Source organism: Urocitellus parryii, chromosome 2 (assembly GCF_045843805.1).
Source record: "Urocitellus parryii isolate mUroPar1 chromosome 2, mUroPar1.hap1, whole genome shotgun sequence".
Taxonomy (NCBI): domain Eukaryota; kingdom Metazoa; phylum Chordata; class Mammalia; order Rodentia; family Sciuridae; genus Urocitellus; species Urocitellus parryii.
This window is the reverse complement of record NC_135532.1, coordinates 200,901,618-200,921,767: the sequence shown is the minus strand read 5'-3', so window position 1 is coordinate 200,921,767 and position 20,150 is coordinate 200,901,618. Positions and strand designations below refer to the sequence as shown.

At 32.6% G+C, this 20,150-nt stretch overlaps 1 protein-coding gene across 3 annotated transcripts in view; it reads right to left on the bottom strand.

Moving 5' to 3' along the window:
- Positions 1 to 20,150, bottom strand: part of Usp25 (ubiquitin specific peptidase 25) — a 137,862-nt gene that overhangs the window by 65,414 nt on the left and 52,298 nt on the right. For 2 of the 3 annotated variants that reach the window (XM_026411960.2, XM_026411967.2), the window contains exons 6-8: positions 14,937 to 15,023; positions 6,940 to 7,077; positions 3,485 to 3,561 (exon numbers count right to left, since the gene is read on the bottom strand). In XM_026411960.2, the coding sequence (XP_026267745.1) occupies positions 3,485 to 3,561; positions 6,940 to 7,077; positions 14,937 to 15,023 (302 nt within the window). Of the gene's footprint in view, positions 1 to 3,484; positions 3,562 to 6,939; positions 7,078 to 14,423; positions 14,499 to 14,936; positions 15,024 to 20,150 lie in introns of those variants that run through there. The other variant, XM_026411974.2, reaches the window with a different exon arrangement.

The following is a 20,150-nucleotide window of genomic DNA, read 5'->3' as shown; positions in this document are numbered from 1 at the left end:
TAAAAAGGCAGGAAGAGGCTGAGGATACAGCTCAGTGGTAAAGTGCCCCTAAGTTCAATCTGCAATATTAAAAATAAAAATAACCATAATAAATGCTGGAGAAGATGTGGAGAAAAAGGAAAACTTTTACACTGCTGTTGGGATTATAAATTAGTACAATCACTATGGAAGTCAGTATGGACGTTCCTCAAAAGATTAGGAATAGAACCAATAAACCTAGCAATACCACTCCCTCATCTTCATCCTAAAAAATTAAAGTCACCATACTATAGTGATATATGCATATCCATGTTTATAGCAGCAGAATTCACAATAGCCCAACTATGGAACCAGCCTAAGTGTCTGGCAATAGATAAATGGATTAAGAAAATGCAATATATACACACAATGAAATTTTACTCAGCCATAAAGAAAAATGAAATTATGTAATTTGCAAGAAAATGGATGGTTTTGTGTTATACATTATGTTATACAAAATAAGCCAAACTAAGAAAGTCAACGTTCATGTTTTCTCTCATATGTGAAAGCTAGAGAGGAGACAGAAAAAGAAAGATGGCTAGGCATCTCATGACAATCAAAGGGACATTGGGAGAACAGAGGAAAGGGAGGAAAAGGAAGGGAAGGGAAGGGAAGGGAAAGGAAAGGGAGGGGAGGGGAAATAATAAAAAATGATATTTGTCAAATTACACTCTGATATTGTGTGAATGTAGGAATATGTAACATCAAATCCCACCATTATGTACAACATAATCCCAATATGCACAAACGTAAAAATATGGGGAAAAGGGGTGATGAGGACCCAAAAATACATCACAAGAAGTAAACAGATAAGGAAGCAAGATCTGAACAATCAAAATACACTTACCCCTTCAGATGGAATAAGAGTTCAGAAACAGTAAACTGGAAGCAATAGACACAAAAAGCAATTGGGAAGTCATGTACTGGAGAAAGGACACTTTATAAAATACTTACAGAAAATGTGGTAAGATCTGAGAGTAAAAACTATGAATTCCAGGGTAAAACATTCAAATAAGTACTGAGAGTACCTCAAGGAGATTCAGTTATCATAGATGGGAACACAGGTATTATTCATACTCTTAGTGGAACATGTGCAAAGGATTTTTAACATTAGATCTCTAAGGAAAAGTATAAGAAATGTGAGCTTTAAGCCAGAGTGAATAACCACAGAGTAATTCTGTACAAGGTTGTTTTCTTGGTCTAAGAGTACAGTAACCCTGGTGGAATTCACCAACCAAGAGAGGTGAAGACAGACAGAGTGTGTCTGAATACTAGATAATTTGGATATCCGAACTCAGATTTCACTAACCTAAATTATGAAGTACCTAACAAAAGAATAGGTATAAGCAAGGAAAAAGCCAAAGTATAAGCAAGAATCAAAGTCAAAGAACAAGAAGATCTTCATATCCACCAAGAAGGGATTGTTCTGCATGATATAGCTGTCAAAAATTTAAGCCAACTCTGCCTAAAAGAAAGGAGAAAAACAAGTGTGCATGCACACTCGCGCACACACACACACCATACACATATTCATACGCACACATTTATAAGACATATAAATGTAGCTATACATATATACACTTACATACTATAACACATACACGAACACCCAGAAAAAGGTGTAACAGAAAGAAATATACTCAAAGCTTAGTACATTCAGAATGTAAGGAAAACATATATCAAAGAGATAATGATCTTCATGGGATGCTGGGAGTTAGGTTTCAGAAACAGCAAAAGCAAATTCAGTTCAGGAATCTTACGGGGAGATTTTCCAGATGAAACTAAAATAAAAGAGAAGACAGATCAACCTTAGAGGGAGGGTTCACAGGCCCAAACAATTGCACAGCAGTACTGGTAGCCATCATGGCACAAAAATGAGTTATCAGACAAAGTGTTCATTCATTGCAGCAATGACAAAGGACAAAGTGGAGCTCCCAAGGAAAATGCAACTTAAGAGTTTCATGGACAAAAATGAAGGACACTTACTGGTCCAAATTGCCACATCATAAACTTCTAAATAGTCTAGGAGGAAAGTAGAACTCAAATGCCATATTACGTGATAGACAATTTGCAATGAGTGGAATTCTGTCACCTCAGATATTATATACTTGGAACCAGATTATTCTCTTGAGTAACTTCTTTCAATTTAGTTTAAGTTAAGAGAGCTGTCTGCTGTCAACTGGCCTTCAATGACTAGCATCCTGATGGAAGTGAAATTAACATAATTGTCTGAGCTAAGTTTCTGCTACAATCTTTGGTAACAAGGTAAGAGACTAGGGTTAATCATATGTATCCTAACAATGCTCTGAAATCTAAAATTAAGGCACATGTCTGAAATGTAAAATTAAGGTATGTGCAATTCAACATGTGAAGCACAGAAGGACTACATATGTATAAATGATTACAGGCTTCAGATTAGAATCAAAACTCTGTTCAGGCATAGAATGACATGCTTATAGCTAAGATGATACAAAATAAGAAGCTGGGAAATGAGTTATCTTCTTTATGTGACTTGCAATTACAGGACAAAATACTCTGATTTCTAACTTCTCAAATTTTACATTAAAAAAGGGATGTGATAATGGAAGCTTAGTATTTCCATGGATTTTGGCAGCAAAGTGGGGGAGCATCTATATTAAAGTTCAGAAGCATCTCTTCGTTATTAATACTGCATGACTAGAATATCTTGAACCTTAATCTCATTGCATATCATGTTACCATGAACTTTACTGGGCTGTAAGAGTATCCATAATTTGAAAACAGGAAAAAAGAAACAGAAGAGAATTTTAGGCGTGGGATTTCTGTGTTCTACGTATTCTACATATAACTAAATCTGGTAAGGTTCGTGTCAGAGCCTGTGATGACAATCTAAATAGTCCACTGGTGTTCCAAGAAAAAAAATTAAGGAACAAACGGTTGATATTTGGAGAATGGCCTAATGAGGGTAGGGAAAGGTTTGCCCTAAAAGTACTGACTTCTCTTTCAAGGAAGCCAGTAAAATATTTTAAATAACCAAGGTTTTAATAGTTAAACCTAAGGGATAAAGAATAAGTAGTAGAGGATACTGAGGAGAAAGTTTATACTCCTGTACACAGGTTGCCATGTGAAAAAACTTTATCAGAGTAAAGTCTTTTTAATTTCTCCACCATTAACCCATTACTTTACCACTACTCCTTATGACAAATGATCTTTGAATCTAAGAAAAAGAACTGGGTATGTAAGACTGGCTCTCTCAGGAACCACTTTGTAGCTCTTCCTGACAAAATTCTGATCTTATATTAGAAAATGAAAGCAACTCAAAATTTGCAATAAATTCCAGGTTATCAATAACACAGATAATATTGGGACTTCCACAAGTTTATCTTGGTTTCCTGTTTCTTTGTTGACATGGAATACATATGAGAAAAAGTCAAGTCCTATTCATTCACCTCCTAAATTCCCATCACTAAACTTTATGGTAACTTACGTCTCCTCTTCAGCTTTCATTTGGAAGGCATCTTCTAACCAATCTAATAATTTGTGTGTAAACTCGCTCACATCTTGCTGTGGAAAGAAAAAAGTCTTGTTGATATTTTAGCCTACTAATAAAAATAATAACTTTTGCAACATAAAACCTATAGCCAGTCACTGAAATGTATAATAACAACTCCTCACAAAAGTATCACCAATTCCAATGAACACTGGTAATTTAACATTTAAGGGTATGAATTCATAACTTGAGGGAACAAAAACACAATCATTGTTACTAGGTTTCAATTTAGGAGAAAAAAATACATATGTGTGTATGGATGTATACACACATACATACACACACACACATAAAAGCATGCCCAATGGAACTCCGAAGTGAGTCTTTGTAAAATGAAACTCATATTACCAAAGGTTCTTCATTTTATGAAGCATCAGAATTCAGTTTTTTAATTCAACTAATACATACAACTTTTTAAAGCCACAGCCACCTGTACTAGAAGACTTGTTTACTTCAAGAAATTAAGTCCAACTAACCACTAACTCCTCACCAGAGTTCATGATCCTATGAACTTCAAACTGATACTCCATTCAGATCCAGTACATATGTCAATTTTGACACCTCTTTCTTTGATCTCTCCTAACATAGAAAAGTAAGAATATGTGGTGGCAAATGTACTAATCTACTACCATAACTCTTTGAACAACATTAGCTGGAAGACAGAGGAACAGGTTCACAAAGAACGTAAGGGAAGAAAATAAAACAACCCTACTAAGACTGCACAAAAACAGATGAATCAGCACAGGACACCTGCCTTTACTTATCTAAACAGCCTCAACTATAAAATGAACTATTATATATTTTTCCAGCTAGACTTTTTGAAGAGAGTCTAAGTCAATATATTGACCTGAAAAATATTGGCACTAACATCTAGAAGTTAACTGCTTAAGTAAATTGCTCCAGAAACACAGTTAGAGAAGGCTAGCTACACTACCACAAAAATCCAGTTACATACACTCACATCATATACAGTGGCCCAGCAAATTATATAATTGTTTAAAACCTCAGAATAAGGAATATGGGTCTTTGTAGGTATAATTAAGAATCTCAAGATAAGATAATGGTAGTAAGAGTAGATTCTAAATCATTAGATTTTTAGAATGGATATTCCTGTGAGAAACAGAAGACACGACACAGACCCTCCAGGTAAAAGGACATTCAAAGACAGACAGAAACTGAAGCTATCCTGCCACAACCCAAGGGACACCAGGAGTCACCAGGAATTGGTAGAGGCAAGGAAGGATTTCCCCCTAGAACTGCTGCAGGGTACATGGCTCTGCCAGAACCTTTATTTGGGATCTCCGGCCTCTATAATGAAATAACAATTTTCCTTTTTCTTTCCTTCCTTCCTTCCTTCCTTCCTTTCTTTCTTTCTTTCTTTCTTTCTTTCTTTCTTTCTTTCTTTTTTTTTTTAAAGCCCCCGGTTTCTGATGATTTGTTAGAGCGGTCCTAGGAAACTAATCTAACCCTTAAAGTAATGTCCATAATTTTCTATAACTTTACTTATCTTGACAATTATATTAATAAGGAATGAAAAAGTTTCCTATTTTTCTCAAGTCTTTTGGTAGAAGTGAATCCCCTTTTTAGCAATCAATCTAACTTTCACCAAAAGAAAATAAAACTAGATCTTTATTATTTCATTATTAGTACTTGTAAACTAAAACAAAAGAATGATTAAAATTGACAGTACTACTGCATATCCAAAAGGTCTCCCATAAAGACCCTTAAATATTTCAAAATATGTAATTTAAACATTTAGGAAAAATGTAAAATTCAAGTAAATATTCACTTTTTCAAACTAAGGATGATGGACATGTCACTATAGATGTATTCCACTTAGTCATTATATATACTTCAGAGTCAAGAGTTTATGGGAACAGAAGAGAATCAAACCTCTATCAACTTGAACTGACATGCCTCTACTTTAAAAGAGATAAAAGAATCAACAGCGAGAAAACTAGTCAGTCAACTCAAAGCAAAAACATTCATACTGCAGCATTCAGGAGCATGTAACAGCAGAGCTGTTTCCATTTGGACTCTTAACTCAAACTGGAAAGCCCCAACTATGTATGGCTCAAAAAGTGTATATGTTGTGTCATCTTTAAATATGAAAAGACACTCAAATACTACTACATATCTGTGGAAAGCATCAAAAAGAAGGAAGTAAACAAGTAAACAAGGAAAACAAGGGAAAAAGTTAATTCCGGATAAAAAAGAATTTAATAGAATTAATCTGTAATGTGTCAAAATGTAACTATATATTAAAAGTCACTGGAGAAGAAAGTATACATACTAAAAAAGAAAAGAATGCAACTGAAATAAAAGAATGAATGAATACATAAGTAAAAAATATTCAGAAGTGTCCTTAAAATGGAGGTTTGGGATTAGATCCAGCCATTTCTTTTGGCTTCTGTGTTATGTGCATGTAACATGAGAGTATATAACACAGTACATAGCACAGATGAAATGATGCTGAACCAAACAGGTCATTGTTAGAAATGGTTTCAAAAAAGAAAAAAATCAACAGAAGAAAACTGGATGTGAGACCCTTTTTGTCTGCTTATAATTGCCATACAAGGTGTTATTTTAAAAAGACGTAGAGGGTGTCAACAGGCCAAGCCGGCAGGCAGACTAGAAACACAGTAACAGAATTTCTCAGAGCCTGTCTCTAAATTCCCTTTCCACATATTGACACAGACATAGATCCAAGGACTATAAAAAGTACACTACAAAAAAAAAAAAAAAAAGTGGCTTTTTAAGCCTCTTCTCAAATATTATTTAATCATCTGCCTTTTGCTTCAGCACTACTATCTTTTTCAGTGCTTGTTACCCCTACCACCTTTTCATTCCTTTTTGTTTTCCTTAATTGCTCTGACTTCTCAATGTGAGAAAATATTGTTTTTTTCCAGATATTTTATATTTCTACATGAAAAATCCTCCATAGTATTTTTAACAAATGGATAAATATCTACTAGGATAACACTATTTAAACAATAAAAAGTCAATTTCTTTCAAAAACATTTTCTGAGTAAAGAAAAATTAACCTCCTAACAGCAAAAACAGCAACTTCAAAAGCATGTATACTATACTGACACTGGGTTGTCACAAATTTGTTGAGATTATTTTAATCACAAGTGAACATTCTTCATTTTATCCACTGTTTTCCCTTATCATCTTCAATTATAATATAAATCACAACTTCACTTTTCTTGACACTTCCAAGATCACTTTCCTTTGGTTAATTTAAAAGTAAATCTTCCAAATAAACCATGTTTTAAATGACTCCAGGTTATTTGTAATAAAGCTGAACAACCAATTCTAAGTTATTACATATTCTAGTAAAAATTGCTGAAGGACAGATCAGCTTAAATAAAACAGTACAAGAAATCTACCTGCTGTGAGTCATTTGACTTGAAGGCATCCTTAAGAATTTCAACTGCTCTTGATGGATCAACGTATTTCCTTTTGGTACCAACAAGAAGTGCAAATAGATATCTCAGCTCACACATAAAAGGCAAATTCCGATGTTCCTATTGGGGAAAAAAAATAAGAATCTAAAACCTTAGTGAAGATTAGCAAAATCTTTATAAGTAAACAAATATGTTAATAGTAACCAAAATTAGACTAACTAATAAAGATCAGGCATAAATCCAGCATTCTCTATCATATTGAAAGAATAGTTTTGTTACCATCTACAGGACTCAAAGGAGCCACGCATGTAACAGCAGAGGGCCTAGGCTAGGCTCATGATTTCAGAATAAATGCCACATATTCATAGCAAATCATGTCATTACCCAGCCAAGAATATCCTCCTCATTCAAGTCTGTTTATTATAATCCTTCCCATTCATCTAGGCCCAGCTGGTGATGGCAAGAGCAACAGTAACAGCCAGCATTCAATGAGTGCTCACTACATGCCAGGCGCTGCTCTGAGTGCTTTTCCCCAATGCAACCTAATAAGCAAAAACCCCTCCTCCTCCATGAAGCCTTTCTAGATGCTTCCAAATTAACAATTCCTGCAAATTCCATATCTACTGAAATGAACACCCTCCACTACAAATCACCACTGCCACTGCTGTGTGATGACCCTAATTATTACACTAGTGTTAGAACCCTTATTAGCAATTTAATAAATATTGTTATTCACATTTATTATTTTATATTTTATAAAATTGCTATACTTATTTTATAACTGAATTACTAAGTATCATGTTTAATATGATTTAATTGTAATTATAATTTTTGATTTAATTTTTTAATAACTACAGTATTAACCTAATGATTAATTTAAGTCAGACCTTTATATGAGGTTAATATATTACCCTCCTGTCAGTCCTTGAAATCTTACTTTCATTCTATATAAGATTCCAAGCTTCTCAAACATTTCAATATCTCTTCCACAGTTTGCTGCTATACATAGCAAGCATTTAATTCTCACTGATTAAACCAAAACTTCCAGGAAAAATAAAAAATACTATCAATCACTAACAATTTTTCTTAAAACTTTTATTTTGTTTGTTTATTTTTTTATGTGGTGCTAAGGATTGAACCCAATGCTGCACCAACATGCTAGGCAGTGCTGTACCACTGAACTACAACTGCAGCCCCAGTCACTAACAATTCATTGTTAAACAAGATGAAAGCATGTAATTCACATAAGGTAGTAAAATGAGCCATAATAGATAAGACAATTGTTACAATATTTAGTTCTTGAAGTAGCAATTTTAATACATAAAGCTTGAATATACTACTTAAATCTAAAAAAAAAAAATCCATGTTTACATAAGAAACATTCCGCAGGGAGGAAGAGCAAGAGGAAAAGATTAACATTAAACAGAGACATGAGGTGGGAGGGAAAGGGAGAGAAAAGGGAAATCGAATGGAAATGGAAGGAGACCCTCATTGTTATATAAAATTACATATAAGAGGTTTTGAGGGGAATGGGAAAAAAAACAAGGAGAGAAATGAATTACAGTAGATGGGGTAGAGAGAGAAGAGGATGGGAGGGGAGGGGAGGGGGGATAGTAGAGAATAGGAAAGGTAGCAGAATACAACAGTTACTAATATGGCATTATGTAAAAATGTGGATGTGTAACCGATGTGATTCTGCAATCTGTATTTGGGGTAAGAATGGGAGTTCATAACCCACTTGAATCTAATATATGAAATATGATATGTCAAGAGCTTTGTAATGTTTTGAACAACCAATAAAAAAAAAGAAACATTCCAACATTACAAAATAGTTACTGCCTAGAATAATATGATTCATATGGAAATAACTGCTCTCCAAATTGCAACTAAAAAAAAAAAAAACTTCTAAAAAATAGGTGAAAGGGAATAAAATTCATTCCAAATACTTATCTCTTCATCCAAAAACTACACGCCATTAAATTAATCACAAAGTACACTAATTTTGACATAAAAGTTTTAAGTTCTGAGGAACATAGTTTTCATTTAAATATAATAAATTTCATCATCAACAATAAAGATTAAGTATTTCTAAATAAGAAAAACAATCCATGGTTTGTCTCTGATACTTGCTAATTTCACATCAACTACCCTATAAGTTTGAAAAATAATTTTATTGAATTGAAACAAAATTATTTCCCAAAAAACCCTTAGTTTTCTGACATTAATTTCTTCATCTTTCAGTGATATCTGCATATCTTTTATCATGAAGCATTTACTCAAGACAAATCAGTTTTTAAATGACATTTCTTATCAAGTCATAAAGAAAGCAATGATTTTTGAAAATTTAGAGAAATTCTGCTGAGGAGCTCATCTGGAAAGTAAAATAGTTTTAACATATTGAAACATTTTTGTCTCAGTCAATTCCCACAGCTAGAAAATCCTTCTCAAGTTTCAAAAGGCAAAAATATAAATGAAGTCAAGAGCAGCTAATTTGGTAAATTATGAAAATATCATTAGAAACCATTTGAACACAACTTTTAGCCTTCTTTTTTTTAAACAGGTTTCTTAAATCATGACTGATATATAATTCGCTCTGTACATTATCAAGCAGAGAAATCTCCAAGCTTCATTCATGTATATGTTTATGAAATCATCGCCACAAATTCAAGACAGTATACCTGCCTATCCAACACCCTCCAAAATTTCTTCATCCCTGTCATTCCCTCATCAATTCCATGTGAACAGAGTCATTTCTATTTTATAGGAATTTATACACATGAAATTAAATGCTATATATTTGTTTTAGGCATGTTTCTTTCAATCAGCTAATTATTTTGAGCCTCATCCATATGATTGTTTGCATTAGTAATTCAATACATTTTCCTGCTGTGTAGTATTAAATTATGGGGATATATATCACAACTAATTGATCTATCAGCCTCTTCAACTGCTAGAGATACTGATATACATGTTTTTGTGTGGGTATATATTCTTCCATTTTCCCTTAATGAAAACCTGAAGGGAAATGAATGGGTTGTATGGCTGATAGCTATCAAACTGTTTTCCATGGAGTTCTAGCTCTGCATTCTATCAACACTTGAATTTGAGCTATCTTATATTTTTGTTTCTTCAAGTGGGTACACAGTGGCATCTGCAGCTTATTCTGTATTTTTTTAATGACTAGCAATGTTGATCATTTATTTCATGTAGTTTTCTATTCTCTGCATATCTTTTATCATGAAGTATTTATTCAAATATTTTCCTCAAAAAATTAATCAATAATTATTGGTTTTATAAATGATTTTTCTCCCACTGTGTGGCATGCCTTTTCATTTTGCATAAATCTTTCAAAACTTAAATTAATTTTGATGCCAATTTATCTTTTTTTTTCTTTTAGGATAAATGTCTTCTTATTGTTCTACTTTAAAAATCCTTGCTTAATCTAAGGACATTAAAATTTTATCCTATTTTTGTCAAGAATTTTTTTTTTTTAAGTTTTTGGTGGACACAACATCTTTATTTTACTTTTATGTGGTGCTAAAGATCAAACCCAGAGCCCCGCAAATGCCAGGCAAGTGTGCTACCGCTTGAGCTACATCCCCAGCCCCATTGTCAAGAATTTTTATGGTTTAAGTTCTTATTTTTAAGAATAGAATATACTCTACTATGGATTATTTTAGGGTCAGGTAAAAATTGAAAATCATTTTACGTATTTTTTTTCTCAGTAAATTATTCCGGTAACTTTGACTAACATCTATTTACCTCGTGGGTGGGTCTATTTCCAGGCTTTGTTCTGCTCCACTGATCTATGTTATTATATTCAGGCCAATAGCACAGTATGCTGATAAGTAATCCCTCCAATATTTTTTTTTACTTTTATAAATTGTTACTGCTTTTATATATATTGAAATTTCCATACATATCTAGAATCAATCAGCTAATTTCTATAAAAAAGGATGATGGAATTATGACTGAGCTTACATGAAATCTACAGATTAACCTTAGGATAACTGATACGGTAACAATATTGAATCTTCCAATTCATGAACATGGTATATTCTTTTATTCATTTAATTTTTCTCAACAATATTCTGGCATTTTAAGTTCACAGGTCTTTCCTGTTCATATTTGGGCAAATTTCTCCCTAAGTTTTTCATATTTCACATATCACTGTACAGAAGTATTTTTTAATTTAAATTTCCAATTATATGTTACTGGTACACAAAAATACAAATGATTTTGTATGTTGACCTTGTACTGTTTGACTTTATTTCTTGTTCTTGGTAAGAAAAATATATATTTTCTTTTTTTGTAAAGTACTTAGAATTTTCAACATAAATAATCCAACCATATAGACAGTTTTGATTTCTTCCAATCTCCATGCTTATTTCTTTTCTTATTATATGGCACTCGTTCAGAATTCCAGTCCAAAAATTTAAATTGAAAACTGACATCTTGATTGTTGGAGAAAAGCATTCAGTTTCACCATTAAGTATTATATTACATGTAGATTTTTTTGTAATTGGGCTTTATCAGGAGGAGGAAGTACTTTTCTTTTTCCTAGTTTAGGTAGACTGCATCATAAGTAAGTGCTAGCTTTTGTCAAATCCTTTTTCTTCATCTATTGAGAAGATTGTATCATTTTCATTCTTCAGTCTGTTAATATGGTGAATTAAACTGACTGCTTTTTAAATAGAAAAACCAATTTTGCATTCTCATATAAACCCCTCTTTCTCATGAGATATTATACTTTACATATACTGCAGGATTCAATTTGCCAAAACTTTGCCACTTTTTTTCCATATTCATGAACAATACTGATTCTCAGTTTTCTCTTTCTAAAATATATTTTTCTACTTTTGATTTCAGGATAATACTAGGCTCCCATAATCTGTTGGGAAGCTTTATCTCTTCTTCAGTTTTCTGTAAACCTTTATAGAGAACTGGTATGTCACTAGTAAGATTATTTAGCTGTTACCAATGATTGAACCTAGGGGTGCTTAATCACTGAGCCACATCCCTGTGCCTTTTTTATTTTGAAACAGGATCTCACTAAATTGCTTAGGGCCTCACTAGGTTGCTGAGGCTGGGTTTGAACTCGGAGATCCTCCTGTCTCAGCCTCCCACGCTGCTGGGATTAGGCATGTACCATAGTACTCTCAGCAACTGTGAGATTTTTTCAGTATGATATAGGGTTATCCCATGCTTTTCATTTCTTCATCAGCAAATTTCAATGGATTGTGGAATTCGAGGTCCTTCTCTTGTTGATAGTAATGCATTATTCTGTGTTTTATATGGATGATGTAATGACATCCTACTTTTCCATTCCTTTTTTGTCATTTACATATTATTCTGCCTTGTTCTTAGTCTATCTAAAAGCTCATCAACTTTACCAATCTTCTCAAAAAGCAGCTTTGGATTCTTTAATTTTTTTCTACTGTTTTTCTGATAGAGTGATTTCTACTCTTTTATTATTTTCTTTTACATCGAACTTGTAAAACACACAGTCCCTATTACTTTGTCATAAAGACAGGAAATCCCAGAATGCCTCCTTTTTTTGTAAAATTAAGGAACACAGTATTGAACTCAACTAAGCACCTTCCCTTCTCTTACAATGATTACCTTCACATGGTGAAAAGTGAGGAAAACATTGTTTATTTGGAAACATTTGCCCTAAATCAAGACATAAATAATATAGGCTAAAAATTAGTAAGCGTTTAGCTCCTTGCACAATAATTTCCACTAAATATTAAGGAGTTAAGTATACTTGTTTTCTCAACATTTAATGTTTTACCATCAGTTTGTAACATTTTATGCCAAAAGAGCACTGAAGTGGAGAAGAATGATTGCACTGAGAATCTATATTATTTTTTGGTCACCTCATGATTACCTTATAGTTCAAATGAATATGAATGTATAATACAGTTTCAATTTCTGTAAGCAATAGGCATATCCACCTAAAGTATTAACTGACTTCCAAATACACTAATGATCTTTTCTTCTCACTTAAGATATACATAATATTTGTGGCAAGCTTTAATAGCCAACAAAAGAAATCCTCTTAGCAATGCACAGGAATGACATCTCTCTGATTTGATTCAATTAATTCTAAGTGCATTCATATCTTAACATTTGTTTTATATGTAGTTTTCACTGTAGTAGTAGTAAACATTTTATGAATTAGAAACAAATTCACTATTAAATAAAAAGTGACAAAAGTTACACTGACACCTTTTTAAAAACAGTCTTTAATCACCTCAAGTGAATGTACCACAAATCAGTAATTAATAACTACCTATAATTATCACATTTGCTTCAAAGGTAGCAAATTGTAGTGTGTCCTGTTGTCATGCCAGATTAAAAAATAACTTCATTTATGGAACCATCTTATATAAATTAGTGTCTTTCAGAGAATGAAGTATTTCAACTCTCTAAGCCAAAGAGACACCAGCAGATTCTGATCCTTCCATTGCAAGAAGCAAACTTCTCTAGAAAGAGGCTGAACACACATTTTCCCACCATGTGCTGAACAGGTTCATAACCTCACAACTAGCTCTGGTATGTAACATGGATATAATGATTACTGCTTATATAAGATGACAAACCAACATCATCTTACCATGAAAATAAAATAAAGCTCTGTAAACTATAAAATCCAGGAAATAAAAGGTAAAGAAGGCATATAAAAATAAATTAGTAGAAATAGTAATTCTAAACAACTCTATACAAATTATATGTATATATACTTCAAGTGAAACATGAGAGCTGTTAATATTAACAAACAACTGTGATAAAGGGAGGCAATAGTCCAAAAAGTTACATGTAAAAACTGTAATGACAGACAGGTTTGTTTAATTTCTCTGGCAGTGTGATCATTTGCCAAGTGGTCTTAATTCCCTGTTCAAAATTATTTATCAGGCTGACACTTTACAGCCCAGAGATGACAGCCTGAAAAGTTGGCTGTAAATCAAGTTCTATTCCCTCTAGTGTACATAACAAATGTTTCACATACTTTGCAGGAAAAGTGGTTTTAAAAATTAAACACTAAAAGGAAAACACAATTTATTAATTTATAACTACCACAGCAGTTCACACAAAGTTCAGCACTTTACTGAAATCTAAAACTTTACCTTCTTTGCCTGAATCCAGTGCATTTCAGGACTAGGGGCTCTTTATAGCAAGATCACTAAAGCCCAGCACTTAAGCACATCATCACCACAGTCAATACTCTGTCTATTAAATATGAATGTCTTCTTGCAAATCAGTCCTATTTTTTTAATTTCTATTTTTAAAAAAATTACTATCAACTCATAATTGCTAATACCTAATACACTTACTGTATAACAGGCACTTTTATGCCTTTTATATGTTTTACCTCATTTAATCCCCAGAGCAACTCCATGAAATAACTACTGTTATTATTACACTCTGTAGAGGAAAGTGCACAGAGAGAACAAGTGACTTGCCTTAGGTCCACAGCTAGAAGCCAGGCAAGGTAACTCCAATATCATGTTCTCTTATTTTGTATTGCCTAATATTAACTTCAAAAAACAAACAAACAAAAAAAGAAAGTAAAGATTTGTACTGCAAAGTTTAAAATTTATTTTTTAAAGAACTCAAAACAACTGAAAAGAAAATTTGATTTTCACACAATTTTTCAGGAAAAAACTGATGAAAGATCTTAAATTATCAATTATACCCTATTAAGTTTATTGAAATTTGACAATCTGAAAAATTAGAAAAAGTTAATAAACTGACCAAAAAAATTGGCATTTAACTGTTGACGTATAGGTGAAGAAAAAGTCATATTTACAATATAGTAACAAAGGATGATAGTTATTATGGTAGAAATTAATGAGTTACATTCAAATTCCAACAGTTTCAGATCTGATGAAGCAAATAAATGCCCCAAAGCAATAATAAATGATAGAATATAAAAAAGCACAGGTACTCTGTTGAAAGATCTTTTATAATTTTACCTTTTGGTTTCGGGGTAAATCTTGAGCATTTGATGGAGGTTTGTAATTCAGAACTAATCTTCTAAATTCCAAAAGATTGAATAATGACTGAAAAAGAACAATTTAAGATAGGAGAAATTCTATAAATAGAATTGTAAAATTGGTGTCAAAAGACTTATTTTTGACAACTCTACTGCTAATATACAACTGTTGCAACTAGCATAAGGCAACCTATTTTCTCCCTGAGAAAGTCTCATTTCTTATATTCTGATATACTTGATAATTAGCAATATTTAATCTACTGTGAATCAAAAAACTATTCAAGTACAATGTAAAAAAATATTTAAAGCTGTTATTACTATATACATATTACTATATATATGTGTACATATATATGTGTGTGTGTATATATATATATATATATATATATATATATATATAGAGAGAGAGAGAGAGAGAGAGAGAGAGAGAGAGAGAGAGAGAGGGAAAGTTTCCTCAAAATAAAAGATATACAATAAATAAAGAAACTTTGTAGACGTTCTATGTTCGTTAAGAATTACCTAGAAAACCTAAGTACAAACAAATTTATTCCACAGATGCTAGGTGACAGACACACAAAAAGATGTATATTATCTCTATGCCCAAGAAAAGAGGCAAACACATAAATTTAACAATAGAAATATAACTCCGTGGTACTGATCATTCTGAGAATATAATGAGAACAGATGAAAAATGTTCATAAAAGGAGGAGTATTCAACAGCTCTTTATGACCCATCATTATGTCATCTTAATAAACATTTATTTAACAATGATTTTTAAAAATCATTATACCAAATAAATTAAATAAATTCACCACATTATTTTTTATAAAATTTTTAACAGTAGATGTTTTACTAACATGAATAAACTGTCTTATTAAACTATTTCTTTCTTGAGTCACAATTTTTTAAGTTTGAAAATTACTGTACATAAAATCATGTATAGAATTTTATAAAAGATGAATTAGCCTATTTGACAGAATATAAGGTAGCGGCACAAATCAAAGGAAAAACAAACAGTTGGTTATTGGAAAAACTGGATCACTACATATAAGTAAATGGAGCTAGACAAATGGATGGACTAAAGACCAAAATATGAAAGATAAAACCAGTTTCTGATAGCAGAAACTACAGAAAAATATTTGACCATCTTGTAGTCTGGAAGGATTTTTTAATTAAACATTATGAGTACGTGAAATAAATAATTCATTTTTTCTCTTTGAAATGAGGTTGTCCAGACTGGTCTCAAACTCCTTGTTTCGAGTGATCTCCCACCTCAGCCTCCTTAGCAGCTAGGTCCAGGTGCTTACCACCATTTTTAGCTTATTTATTCATTCTTTTAATAAATATTTAAAGCACACTGCTGTGGTTTGGATATGAGGTGTTCCACAAAATTTCCTGTTTTATTGTTGGGATGTTCAGATGTGAAATGATAAGGTTGTGAGAACTGTAACCTACTTAGTGGATTAATCCATTTGATGGATTAATAATTTGGAAGGACTATTGTTCTAGGTGATGGTTAACTACAAGCAGATGGGGAGTAGCTGGAGGAAGTGGGTCACTATGGAATGTGCCTTTTGGGTTTACATTTCCTCCCTCCCTCCCTGCTTCCTAGATACCATGAAATGAGCAGAATTTCTCTATTATACCCTTCTACCATTATATTCTGCCTCGTCTCAGGCCTAAACAAAGGAGCCAGAAGACCATGGACTGAACTTCTGAAACCATGAGCCCAAAACAAACTTTTCCCCCATAATTTGTTTTTGTCAATTATTTAGATCATTGCCACAAAAAACTAACATAAGCTGGACACTAGGAATAGCAGAAAATAAAAAAATATATAGTCTCTGCCCTTGTGAAGATTATAATCTTAAAACTGCATGTTAAAACAATGACACTATACGTTATAAAGGAGAAAGGATATGAATACAGAAACAATAGATCAAGATCATGTAAAAGTAATTAGAGCAAATTTTAAAAAACAAAAAAATCTTAAAAAAAAAGATGAGAATCTTTGAGAAAAGTCAGGATTTTAAAGCTGATAGGTGAGGAGAGGTTTGAAAGAGACTTAAGTATGAACAATAAAAAAAATCAGAAGAGAAAGGGGAAGAGAAAAAGCAAGGTTTTCAATCATTGGCTGTGTATCACAATAACATGTGAAGCTTTATTTATTTTATTTTTTTTAATTTTTAACTCGTGGAACTTTAAAAAATGTCATTTTCGGGGATATCTCGGTAAAGATTTAAAGTACTAAAAAGGACTCTGATGTATCATCAAATAATCAATGACGTATCTCAAGGACAAGATATGCAATGTCACTGAAGTAAGGCAGGAGATAACCCTTGGCAATGAAGGAGTCACCTTTTCTGTACAGTGGTGAAGAAAGAAGAGGTGCAATGAGAATGCGGGGGGCAAAGTATGAACTATCCTTCCAAGGAATTTAAAAAGGAAAGATACTGGCAAAATAGGAGGATTCTAACACTACTTTGATATTCTGAGCTCCCACTGGAGAACATTTTCCTTGTTTCTGAATACCGTTAGAATTTTGTTTGGTGTAGCTCTAAAGAACATTTCAGCCTCTGCTTGATAGAAAATGGTACATTCTTCACTTCTGAAGATTTCTACTGAGCCAGAAATCTAAATGGCCATTTAATTTTTTCCAGCACTTTAAAGACATCATTTCTGTTGAAAATTCAGTTGGTGACACTGGCTCCTTTATAGACATGTTGGATCTTTTTCTATCTCATTACTCTGTGATTTTCTCTTTGTAGTTTTTTTTTTTCCTGTTTTATTATGATGTACATTGATGCAGTATTCTTTGTTTCTACTATTTGGTTCCTGTTGCTTCCTGAAGCTATGGTTTGATCTCTCTTTCAGGTTTAGAATATTCTCAGTCATCTTCTCTTCAAATATTATATTTTCATTGTGCCTTCTACTCTCCCTCTGGAACTACATTATGTTTGTACTATTCATTACGTCCAATATCTCTCTTATATGCTCTTATCTTTATTTCATGGCTTTATTCTGAAAATATTCTTCAGACCAATTGTCTAGTTAACTAATACTCTCTTTAGTTGCACCTGATATACACTGTTCAATTCACCCATTGATTTATTTCCTATATTATAATTTTCTATTCTAAACTGTCCATTTTGTTAGTTTTTTAGTTTAATGTCAAAATTCTCAATCTTGTTTTTAATTCTTTGATGATAGTAAGTACATTATTATGACTAATAATCTTCTGGTTTCCACATAAGTATATTTCTATCATCCAACTTTTTCTTTTTATTCTCCCTTATTTTCTGGTATGGCTGGTTTGAGTGCTAAATATTGCATGCAAAAACTCAAAATATTACATAATATCTTCCAACACAGAATTTTACATTTGCTTCTAAAAGCTAGACTGGACTCACTTGCAATCCCAAATTACCTTAATTTGATAAAGTCTGCGATTATTTGAAGCTGTATGATTCAGAAACTAAAAAGCCTAAATACTCTCAGTTTTCAGTTAATTGAAGGCTCTCCACTTTAAGAATTCTAACTGAAAGTCTGAGGTGTTCACTAAGACTCCAAATCTGTGAAAAATTTAGCTTATCATCTACTCAGCAGCAACTTCTGGAAATGCCTTAAAGATCAGGTCAGTCAAAATCAACTGAGTGGATACTGTATCATTTTCAAAATTTGTAGAAAATATACCAAAGAGTAACTATTTTAAACTTGTTATGGAACTATGTTGGGAGATAAAACAAAAAATAATAGTAGGCAAGTGAAATAAAAGAACTAACTTCTCATCTGCCTCAGTAGAAAACCAAGTCAATTAGAAAAGTGAAGATAACAGAAGAAAACAAGACTGGCTGTAGATGCTTTCAAGAAGCAAAGGGCTATGAGACAGCAAGATCTGGGGCTATTCCAATGTGTCAGACAATATTAGCATGCGCTGACATTTAACATAGCCCAGCTGTGCCTTCTGCTCTCAGGATGCTTGTACTTCAGTCAATCAGGAATTACATGACTTATAAAGCTGGAGTTATGTGATTCACCTAGTGTTATATGATAAACCTGGAGTTATGGTTATTTGTATATGCTTTACTATCTACCCTGCAATCCTTTCTAAATACAGTCTCCTAGGTACAATCCTTCTTTACTATCTACCCTACAATCCTTTCTAAATACAATCTTCTAGATACAATCCTTCTTTACTATCTACCCTACAATCCTTCTAAGTATAAAAGACTTTACTATGTGCCAACACATCTACAATAGGAGTAAACTGAGACTAACTTGGGCAAACTGAGAGGCATGAGCACCTTACTTCTGGACATCTCAGAGGGATCCAAATGAGACAGGTGCTAAAGTCATCAAGAGAATCCACACTACTTAACTAAACACCCCAGAACTAGGGAGGACAATACACCTCTAAATGCCTATCTCTGATACACTAGTGAGAGAAGCAGGTATAATTAGTATTTTCTACATAAAAGTTCCAGTTGAACAGAACAGAAACAATTTTGACTAGATAGGGGTTTGATAGCCAAACTGAAATCACAAAAATATTACTAGAACCCAAAGATTTAAGACCATTCTCAGTACAATCTCCAGTTTGTTTGTACTCCCTTTCTGACATTGTTTCCCTATTCTAAAACTTTGGTAGTAGTAGCTAAGGAATAAGTATATAAAGTTATACGTTTTGTAGCCTACTCCAGCTACCTACTTTGAAGTTAGAGGTTTATATTTCCATTAAACATCTGGAATTGGTAAATATACTCACAAGGAAAAGAATACCTAGTGTTTCATATAAGTCCTGCCAAGTAAGTTCCACCCAAGAAAATTCTATAAAATCAAACTTTACTATCCAAATCATAATTTGGAACAAATTCCAAGTCTTCAGAAATCAAAACAAATAAATACTAATGCAAGTTTTCTGCTCAACTTCCCTTTAATAAGTGAAAATTTCCATTTATGATAAGCTGTCACATTTCTTTATATCTGAGAATAATGTGAAAAAAGAAAAAAAGATATAGTTACTAAAGAAAAATAAAAAGATACTTAAAATAGTATAAGAGTTAAAAAAAAAAAAACTTCAAGTGATCTAGACAAATTTTAATGGCCCACCCATAATTTTTCTAATATCTGACAATGTTTTTCCAGGTTCCCAAAACTCACTATCTTTTTAGGGCACTGTAACCCAAACTTAAT